Source organism: Phocoena phocoena, chromosome 16 (genome assembly GCF_963924675.1).
Source record: "Phocoena phocoena chromosome 16, mPhoPho1.1, whole genome shotgun sequence".
In the NCBI taxonomy this organism is placed as follows: Eukaryota; Metazoa; Chordata; class Mammalia; order Artiodactyla; family Phocoenidae; genus Phocoena; species Phocoena phocoena.
In genome coordinates this window covers 11,834,629-11,845,503 of record NC_089234.1, presented here as the reverse complement: position 1 = coordinate 11,845,503, position 10,875 = coordinate 11,834,629, and the positions used below count along the sequence as shown (strand labels likewise).

Genomic DNA, 10,875 nt, shown 5'->3' with positions numbered 1-10,875 from the left:
GCCCTTTCGGGTAGCCTGGTCGCCTCCAGGCCTAGAGGGGTCACCTATGGAACCGCCAGATCACGGTACCTACCGCGAAGACCCGATCAGGTGGCGTGTGGCGCCTTCCACAGCCTCGCCCTGCGCTCCTGCAGCGTCCAACCACCCCCCCCCCCGCCCCCGCCAACCCCAGCACAGGCTTTTCGATATCACCCTCGAAAATCCCTTCAATTGCACCTAAAGTCCAGCGTACACGGGATCAGGGTAGTCAGGACTCGCTAAATAATTTGCGTGGCCCAGTGAAAAATGAAAACGTGGCGCCCCTTATTAAAAAAAGACCGAATTTTCAAAAGTCGATATCAGAGCATTAAACCGAAACCCCGGGGCCCCTCTAAGTTAAGTGTCGGGCCCTGCCGCCAGCCCGTGAAACTGGCCCTGATTTGAGTGCACTATCTCTGTCTCTGCCCAAGGGTTTTTCCCCAGCGCCGGGGCAAATCCAGCTCCTTCTGTTGGATACCAGATGAGGTAGGGACCATCTGCAGAGAAAAACGTGACTTCTTTCCGCCTTCCACCCCATCCCCCAGCACTGGGGTGTGTGTGTGTGTGTGTTTGTGGAAGACGTGTGGATGTTTAGGGTGTGCAGGGGGCTCCTCAGGAGTCCTGGGCTGGGGACACAGCACCATCCACTACTTGGTTGTGTGACCCTGGTCAAATCAGCATCTCCAAATCTACCTTCTCATCTGTAAAATGATGACAGTAATTGTACCTATTTTGTTTTTGTTGTGGATCCAATGAGATAAAACATGTAAAAGCCCTAACAGTGCTGGCTCAGTCTGGGCCACTTACAGGCAGCTGGCCTTTGCCCTCCCTTGCTTTGCCTTCCCCTCTGGGAACATGAAACCAGTTTATCAGAGGCCCATGTGGCCTCTCAGCTCCCACTTCTGCTCAGCTCACTTGGCTCACTTTTCCTTAGGCTTCAAGACTTCATCTTGTCCTCCAGGAAGACTTCCTTGATGCCCATAGCTGGGTAAGGTGCCCCCTCCTCACTGTTCCCCAGTGTTCTATGCCCCAGGAATGTATCTGTTGTACCACAGTTTAGCACACCTGTATTATCCTGCTGGCTCTCCCTGCAAGTATGTCACAGATCCAGCCCACCTGACCTGCTTCCCTCTCTGGACTGTCTAGCCTTAGCAAAGGAGCCAGAGTGATCCTCTTAGAACAAGTTGATGTAACTCTTCTCAAGAACATTCCTGACATTTCCCATCTCAGAATAGAATCCAAAGTCCTTAGCTTGCCCATAAAGCACTCCGGGCTCCCCATTACCATGCTTCTCCTTCACAGCTCTGGTCACATGGCCCTTCAATTCTTCACCCACCCCAAGTCCACCCTTGCCTCAGGGCCTCTGCACCTGCCATGCCCTTTGCCTAGAACCTTCTTATCCTCCTTACTCCCTCACCTACATGTTTTATCTCATTTGATCATCAAAACCCTAAGATAGGTACAATTACAGTCCTCATTTTACAGATGAGAAAACAGACCTGGAGAGACTGACTCCCTGAAACCCTTTTAGAACACACCTACAACACTCTGCTCTAGTCCCTTGCTCCACTTTATTGTCCTTCCAAACATCCTATGTATTTTTTTTGGCCATGCCACAAGACATGTGGGATGTTAGTTTCCCCCACCAGGGACTGAACCCGCGCCCTCTGCAGTGGAAGCGTGGAGTCTTAACCACTGGACCGCCAGGGAAGTCCCCCTATGTATTTTTATTATGTTTATTCCCTCTAGAATTTAAGTGCATAAGGGAAGGGGTGTGTCCTTTGTGTTCACTCTCTTGCCTCCAAAATAGTACGCAGCATATGGTAGGCACTCCAGGATTTATTAAAATTAACAAATGCTTCCATGTTTCTTTTGCCCCCTAAACTGAGTTCCTTGGATGTGGAGCCAGCATCTTATTCATCTTTGTAGCCACTGAGTTCAATGTTCAATAAATGTTTGTTGATATAATCAGAGAAGGAAAACTAGAGTCCCACAGCATAAGCTGAACCAATAAATTAATGGTGTTAAAAGTGCAAGTATTAAAAAAAAAAAATGCGAGTATTTTAAAATGTTTATTTTGTATTTTTTTACACTGAACACTTCAGGAAATAAAATAGTTACAGTGATTCAAATTCAAAATGCAATCCCTGGATTCAGTAATTATCCTTTATGATTATGCCCAATAAATATCAGAAATGTATGTAGGCACTAAGTCAGCTAACAAAATAAGTAAAATAATTATATAAGGTATAAATCTCTGGACTGGGGAACATGCATGGTCAGTTAAGTCACTTGGCCACTGTAGGTGGTTTTTTAAAAAACATGATTCACATCTGCTTCAGTCACATACACATTCATTGTAGGTTTTTTTTTTTTTTTCCCTGGCCACACTGCATGGTATGTGGGATCTTAGTTCCCTGACCAGGGATCGAACCCATGCCCCCTGCATTGCAAGCACAGAGTCTTAACCACTGGACCACCAGGGAAGTCCTGCAAGTGCTAAATTAGACCATTGATGCTAACAACTTAAAACTATGATCTTAAAAGAAAATTCAGTTTAAAAAAAGAAACTCAAGAAGAAAATTTCAGGACCCTTGATCAGAAGCTTTTGATGCCTGTCATACTACGCTAGTGTACACAAAGGTTCAAGTAAGGCTGATAAAGAAGAGTTGTTTCCTTTTCCCTTTGAAGACATGATCCAAGAAATAGGGGAACTGCACATTCTATAGCAACTAGCCACCCATCCATACACTGCTAATAAAGGACTCCTTACATTAGTAACTAACCACATTTTAAAAGCCTTGGCCAATGTTACAAAAGCAAAACATTTAGAGTAATATTTACGAATCCAAGCATAATTGTTTCCTGCCTTCTATAAATAATAATCTTTGAAATGCTAAAAGTGAGTTCCAGCTGTGGTTCTTTTCTGGTGTGGGAAGCTGCAGGTGCATATGGGATGGTCTACTGATTTACCTTCTCAAAATATTCTTTGGAAGCAGTCGGATGGGGCTTGATCTGAAAATACAAAAACATTTCACTGGGTAAGTGACTTTATGATCTCAAAAGTGAGTTGAAAAAAAAAAAAAAAAAAAAGTGAGTTGAAAGCCATCAATTTTTAATCTAAAGTTCTTTAACTTTTTAAAGATTGGTCTGTTTCCTTCAAAATACCTGGATGAAACTTACATTAACAGCCTGCCTGGTGCCTGGTCCCACCCCCACCTGCACCAGCTTCACCCATTTGCACACAATCTACACCCTTGCTCCAAGGGTGGGCTTCTTTCGTGGATATTCCAGGCCAGCAGCCCTTGAGGCAGTGAGGACCTGGGACCCTCTGCTGGGGTCCCATTGCTTTTGGAAAATAAACCTACTGTAGGAGAATCTGGTGTCCAGTTGGCTGGGCAGACTTCTCCATGGGTTTCTACAAACTGGAATGCCTTCACCAAGCGGAGGGTCTCTTCCACGCTTCGGCCCACTGGGAGATCATTGACGCTCAAATGCTTGATGACTCCGTTGGGGTCAATTATGAAGAGACCTCTGCATCAGAATTTATCATCATCAGTATTTCAACATTACCAGAGCTAGAAAGACTCTAACTTCTACCCCTTTTTGTCTTTAATTATCCTTGATAGAGCACTTATTAATAAACTCTATCATATGCTTAAAAATGGGGTTTTCCTTGCTATACAAACAGCTTATCATCTCTTATTGATGACAGGACTGGACAAGGCCACCATGGAAAACAGGCAGTACGGTCACATTTACAAATGTGACCCATATGTCGCAGAATCTGTAAGTCACTGAACTACAGAGAGCAAAGCCTTCTTATTAGAGATGTAGTAAGCATTCTTTGGGCTGCTGCATCAAATCTTGGCAAGAAACCATAGGCAACTGGGAAGGGACAGAGATGTATTTTATCTGTATTCAGTAAGTACTTATGAAATGAGTGAATTCTTGCGTAGAGGGGGGAAAAATCCCATGGGAAAATTTACTGGCCTTGAGGCTATGCAGAGCAGAAATCTAAAGGAAAAGCGAAGCCATCACTTTTATTTATTTTGGTTACCCTGAGGTACAGTTGGTACAGGAAAAACAGAATGAGTGCTTAGTACTATTCCATTATTAATAGTTTTCAAAATAATGAATTGGTTCCCTGGAACTCTTCAAATCATCGATTTAAATATTTGATGTGTTTCAATCACTTCTAGTTATTACTTTGTCAGATTGTCCAAGCCCATCACTCTTTGTCACTTGGCAGCAATGTAATGAGGTGACCCACCCTGGGGTCTGTGCTCATCTTCCATATGAGTGTTGGTGTTACTATGACATATGCAGATGTCATAAAACTCCTAGGTTTTTAACAGTCCATCTTTTAAAAGGGTGTGGCATTCCAAGTGTTAATCACTCAGGAAAAAGACAAGTTAGAGAAAACTCAGAAGATGAAAAGGTGGTTCCCCCTCCCTGGGCCTGGCCTTTGGGGGTCTAGGCTTTGAGGCTAAGGGGTCCTGGTGCATGCCCCTGCAGGGCGCAGCCAAGGTGGAGTCCACCGTTTAGATGCAGACACAGGGCTAGGATGGATCAGGGCCCACAGACTCCAGAAAGAAAGCCTTATCTTACAAGTCAGACTTGACTCCTCTCCCTTTGTCAATCCTGATAGTGAAACCAGTAGGGAGGTAACTGCAAAATTAGCAGGACTCTACGGGGAAGGACTCTTCCCTTGCCGCCTCTGTCAAAGCTAGGCTTTAGTTTATTAACGGAAGAGCGTAATCCCCTTGGAGCCCAAAAGGCCCAAGCTCCAAGGGGGCTCCCGGAGCTAAAATTTCAGGTGTAACCCAAGCAGGCCAGACGTCAGCTACAAGAGCAAGCAGGTGAGCGGGTTCAAGCCAGCCCCCAGCAAAACTGTGAGGCGCATCCAAGTGGGGTTCTCGCTTCCTTCCTGGAGGTAAAGTTTTGCCCAATCCCTCCTTCATTCAGCAGCCATCAAGACGCCAGTTCTAAGGCCCAAGTTCTCATCCCTCCCGGCAAGGTTGACAGGCTGGGACAGGTACTAGAACCTGTGCCAAAAACTCTGTAGCTGCCTCACCTTATTTAATCCTCACAACCAACCTGGGAGGTACATTCTCATTTTAGTTACAGGAAAAATGCGACTCCAAGAGGTTAAATATCTTGCTCAAAGTCATACAGCTATTAAGTAGCTGAGTTTAAATAAATTCAAACTCCAGTCTGGTTCCAGTGCTTGTACAAGATCCTAACCATTCCAGAAAACGGACTCCTACCCTTGCTGGCCAACCCCCCACCCCCCGCTCATCTCCAAACAGTCTGATGGCTTTATCACCAGGAGTGGCTCCCAGACAGTCAGGGAGAGTGGAGCAGTGTGACCATCAAGACATGATATCCTTCTTCAGAAACAGGCCCAGGGTGACGCAGGGGGCACACATGTCTCAGCCATTTCTGAAAGACTGCCAACCCTAGCAGGAGGCATCCATCAGTGCTTATTAAAAGACAAATTAAGGATTTGGGGTTCTAAAAATTCCCTACCAAGGTGTCTATAAATCCCCTGTGAAGTAGGATGATGCTAAACATGAAAACCAATTTTAAGTTCATAAGAAACAGATCTTACCGTAGTGCAAGGCCGGGACCTTCTAACAGCACACCGTAGTCTCGGGAAATCTGTTTAGTCAAATCTGACAAGAGCGTGATGTGCATGTGGCCCAAACCGCCATTCTAGTAAAAATGCAAACAGGGCCGGTTGTTATACTGTGGCTCCCGCAGCATCCTCGGCCAGGCAACACGATGTCTGACTGACGGTGGCAACGGACTGTGGTAACCAAGCACCAACAATGGGCCGAGCGCTGCTCTAAGCTCTTTCTGTTGTCTCACTTCCTCCTCTAAGCATCCTGGAGTAGCTACTATCATCACCACCACCGTACAGATGAGAAAACTGAGACACACAAAGGTTAATTAACTTGCTCCAGGTCACAGCTAGAAAGGGGCAGAGGCAGGATTTAAACCCAGCTGATACTACAGACCTTTCTTTTTCTAATTCTTACAGTATCCTTTTGGTTGAAGATTAATTTCTGAAGCATAAAAATGGAACAGTTTAAAAAAAAAAGAATACTTCGAATAATTTGATTGATAGTCCAGCAGCATAGCTAGAAATTTTGATTCTCCCAAGCAAGTTTCTGGGCAAGAATACTGACCGTGGAGAGCAGTGAAATCAGAAAACTTAATCACTGTCCCACATGGCTCGCATGGTCCCGGGGACCTACAGGGTACACATGAGAGGGGAGGCAATGAACCCCAGCTGTTCCCCTGCCCTGCAGAGTCTGTTCTCTGTTACTGTTTGTACTCTGGAAAATACAAGTGTAGTGGGGAGTAAATACGTGCAATGTTAAAGGAGATATCGGTGGGTAGAGTTTAACAGAATTTGCCAGTAGGTTAGGCCTGACAAATAGCCCATTTCAGACTAGTCACGCTTTAACAACTTCTACGTTGGTCTTTAATGGGATCATTTGAGTTTTTAAGATCACAAGTGCAGACACAGCATGAATGATGTTTATACCTTCCTTGGTGTGTTTATCCAGGCCAGGTGGGTGAAGTGGGAATCCACTGACACTGCAACAACTTCACAGTTCACATCGTGAAATTCATTGGCTTTGTCACTGAAAGCAATAATTTCTGTAGGACACACAAAGGTGCTAGGAAAAAAGGGTAGAAATTTTCATCAGAGAATTGAAAAACAAGGCTTTAAAATCTGAACAATAGGTGTCTAAAAACTAGTTCAGGGACTTCCCTGGTGGCACAGTGGTTAAGAATCCGCCTGCCAATACAGGGGACACGGGTTCGAGCCCTGGGCCAGGAAGATCCCACATGCCACAGAGCAACTAAGCCCATGTGCCACAACTACTGAGCCTGTGCTCTAGAGCCCATGAGCCACAACTACTGAGTCTGCGTGCTGCAACTACTGAAGCCCGCGAGCCTAAAGCCCGTGCTCCACAACAAGAGAGACCACCGCAGTGAGAAGCCCACTCGCCGCAACCAGAGAAGGTCTGCGCGCAGCAATGAAGATCCAACACAGCCAAAAATAAAATAAATAAATGATTAATTAAAAAAAAACTAGTTCAGTTTGCTTAAAGGTGAGAAAGGCAAAATGGTTAACCATCCTCACTGGACTCCTGGTCACAATGATACTCCAATTAAAAAAAAAAGATTTATCACCTTTCTATTTAAGAATCATATTAAAAAAATGGGGGTGGGGAGGCATATTCCAAGAAGACAAAATTTTATCTAAATAAAGCAGCTTCATGAGAAAATTCATTTTATCCTTACTTTTCTCATTTTCCCCCGAACCAGTGAAAACTACCTCACAGACTGGCTTACAGGAACCACTACTCCAGAGTCCGTACATTAAACCCCTGCCCCATTAAGAGGAATGCCACTTCACCCCCTATATTTATCACTTGTAAATTAGCTACAGATGGAAACTGTATCAACAGACCATCAGTGATAAAGGGTCAGCAGCAACCCTCCCCTTGACAAGGGTAACTAGAGACAGGCAATGTCAGCGGGGAGGCAGGGATCTCTGCTTGCTCTCAGGATGACATTAAAGCATCACAGAAAATACACTTACAAATCCAAAGGATAGAAGAAGAGCACTAAATATTTCCCCTTAAAGTCATCAAGGCTTATTTCTTTGAACTCTCCATTGACAACAGCTGTACCCTTAAAATAGGGCGCATGCTGGGTGACGGCAGGGGCATGGCGTGAGGAACCTGAAAACAAAACATAGCACACACATATATAGTTCATGTGTTAGGCCAAGCACTTATTTGATTTTATTTAATCCTCTCACAGTAATTAATTAATAGTATAATTAAAAGTTCAGTTCAATTGTACATCTTAGGTAATTTTTTCTCTTTTCATAGTTCTAGACTGTACACAAATTCAAAGTGCTGTGGAAACTAAAAAGACAGGAGATAGTAGGGATGGAATGAACATAGAATTAAGGACAACATGACCCTCGAGGTGGATTCTAAGTATGGTTCGGATTTTGCCAAAACCGGGGCTAATGGCACAAAAGAACAGGGCAGGTGTGGGGAACGGCCCGTGGCAGAGCTTGATACAGAGAGCAGGTGTGCACGGAGCGAAGGCGTGTAGGAGACAAAGCAAGGCTGGTGAAGGCCATGCTGCAAGGGCCCTTATATATCAGGCCGATGAATCTGTTCTTAAAAGAAGAGATACAGGAATCACTGGAGGCTTTCATGTAGGAGATGGATGATGCGTCAGCTGTTCTCAGGAAGATCAGTCTGCAGGGGACAGTAAGAGGAACAGGGAGGGGGGAGCCTGATGTTAGGAGGTGACTGCAGGCATCTAAGTGAGGGGTGTGGAGAGAAAGGGTACGGCAGAAGGAACAGAAAGAAAGGAAAGGATGTAAGAGCTGTGTCAGAATTGGAGAAGACATGCTTCTACCTGGGAAGGCGGAACAAAGGAGGCCAAGGATCAAGATGCCTGGCTTCAGAAACAGGAGGAGCTGTTGGGAGGGGGGTTTGGGACAGGTGACAAGGAAAGGTTTAAACCTGTGGCATCAAATCGCTACCAGAAATTTCTTAAAGCTCTGGGGAAGTAAAATTGTAAAATTTTTCAGAACATTTCACCCACAGAGGGTATGCCAAAGTATATCCCCCGAAACCATTACATGTTAAATACACTCTTTTTAAAAGGTGCGATAGATCTAAAGGAGGCATTTCCAGATATCTGAGGCTGTACTTAGCAAACCTCATATTCTAGAAAATGGAGTGTAAATCTCAAGAAATAGCTGTGTGTCACTCAGATCATGGCGCAGTCCATGAGACTGGCCTAACATGGCCAAGTGGAGCCAGCCCACAAGTCTGAATGCAAATGCCTTTAGAGGAGCTGCACTGTCAGTCCCCAGTCAGCTCACACCCTTCACACACAGCAGGCCCAGAGGCCTCTGAGTGTTCTCACCCCACGTCAAGTTCCCCAACACGGGATTAAAACCTCTGGAACCAACAAGGACACGCGACGCAGGGGCAGATTGCCTCAGTGATTCTCAACCCTTGGCTGCACGCCAGAATCACTTGGTGAGCTTCTGAAAAACACTGATGTTCTGGTCTCACCCCAGAGACTGACTCATTTTGTTTGGGGTGGGACTGGGGCAGGGGTATGTTTGCAAAAGCTCCCCAGGGGAGTCTAATACACTGCCAGGGTTCAGAGCCCCTGTACAGAGATGACACATGTTGCCATTTTCTGGTTCAAACCAAAGCATAACAACACTTACTGGTGCTATAGCCGAATTTTGCTTGAGCAGAGCCAGACCACAGTGCATTTGTCAAGCACGTTCTTCGAGAAGCAGCAGGCCTCAGGGCTGCAGAGGCAGAAATGCCCCAAGGAATGGCACTCACTTGTCGGACAAGCTAAAAAGAGAAACACTTTAAATTAGGAAGTATTCCCAGAATGGTGGCTGAATCCCTGCTGAGAGGGCATCAGGCCAGTAGTGGCCTCGGCTGTCCTTATTCCTGTGAACAAAAATACCAAACTCCAAACTCTAAGAGCATGGATTGAGTCTCCATGTTCTTAAAATTCCCTTCTGCTTCCTTATCCTTCAAGATTGTAAAGGGGGTAGGGGAGGAGGAAAGGGAGATGTTGGTCAAAGGGTACAAAGTTGCAGTTATGTAGGATAAGTCTGGAGATCTAATGTACAAGCATATTGACTATACTTAATAATACTGTATTGAAGCTGGCAATATGCTAAGAGTAGATTTCAGGTGTACTCATCACACACAACGAAGTAACTATGTGAAGGGATATGTCAATTGGTTTGACTGTAGTAATCATTTCATTACGTATATCAAATCATGATGCACACCTCAAGTATATAATTTTTATTTAAAAAAATATATAAATTAATGAATGGAAAAAAAAAAAAGACTGCAAGGCAGAGAATTATAAGAACATAAAGACTCCATGCTTTTAAGAGCAACCCAGAGGATTCAGAAACCGGGAAACTTGGCCAGGCCCTGTGTATTAAGCCCTTTACCAGCAGATCTGCTGAGCATGTTCTACCATGGTCAAGGTTTTCCCTAGAAAAGACAAGGGCCTTCCAGCTCCACAGAGAAGCAAACAAGCAGAGCAAAGGTCAGCCTCTGGGAAAGTTTGGACAGAGCTCAAGGGAAACGTTTGCTCAATTTCAGGGTCCAGCATGACTCAGGAAGAAGAAAGAGGCTGCGCCGAACCCCACCACGAGAAAGGGAGGGCGGGTAGCAAGAGGGTACTACGCTTTGCCTGGAGAAAACGGCCCTGGGACCGCCCTGGGTGGGGAGGAGAAAAGCGCCTTTTGCACGTAAGCATTTTGGTTACTTTGGCATTTTGGTTTTCATCCAGCATTTAAGTGGCTGCTCACGGAAACATCATTCTTTCTTTGTTAAGGTGAGGAAAGTTAACTGAGGTTCGGAAAGGAAAAGTCACTTGTCCAAGGTCACAGAGTCGGTTACAGAACCGGAACCAGGGGCCAGGTCGCCTGCATCGAGAGCCAGATACTTAGGTGGAGAGGGGACCGGGGACCCACGACCTGGAGCGAAAGGGATTTGGGCAGGGGACCACAAGAAGGGTGGGTGGGAGGAAGGGCGGCTCTGCGCAGGCGCATGGAGCCTTCCGTAGAGGAGGAGGCCTCTGGTCCGTTACCCTCCGATACACTCCAAGAAGGGTGAAAGGCCCCAAGGCCGCAGGGGAGCGGGATCCCATCTGGGAAGCACGTTCTCGGAGCCACCACAGTGTCTCCGCGCCTGTGCCCCGCCGCCAGCCACTCACCGAAGTCCGGAGCAACCTTCCCGCCACGGCCGCCAT

General features: G+C 45.8%; 1 protein-coding gene and 1 non-coding gene across 3 annotated transcripts; both read right to left on the bottom strand.

Moving 5' to 3' along the window:
- Positions 1–2,431: 2,431 nt before the first annotated feature.
- On the bottom strand, positions 2,432–2,504 carry TRNAA-UGC (transfer RNA alanine (anticodon UGC)). Its single transcript has one exon. It is a non-coding gene; the product is annotated as a tRNA-Ala (tRNA).
- Positions 2,505–2,510: 6 nt separating this feature from the next.
- PRDX3 (peroxiredoxin 3) lies at positions 2,511–10,875 on the bottom strand. 2 transcript variants are annotated; one of them, XM_065893862.1, is made up of 7 exons: positions 10,840–10,875; positions 9,311–9,446; positions 7,643–7,784; positions 6,575–6,710; positions 5,633–5,736; positions 3,387–3,552; positions 2,511–3,033 (listed from the first exon to the last, which is right to left on the bottom strand). In XM_065893862.1, exons 1-7 carry the CDS (start codon positions 10,873–10,875, stop codon positions 2,980–2,982), a joined length of 774 nt encoding a protein of 257 aa, XP_065749934.1. In that variant the 3' UTR covers positions 2,511–2,979. The 2 variants fall into 2 exon arrangements, with proteins under 2 accessions (XP_065749934.1, XP_065749935.1); XM_065893863.1 differs by lacking the exon at positions 3,387–3,552 and having other exon boundaries at positions 2,988–3,033.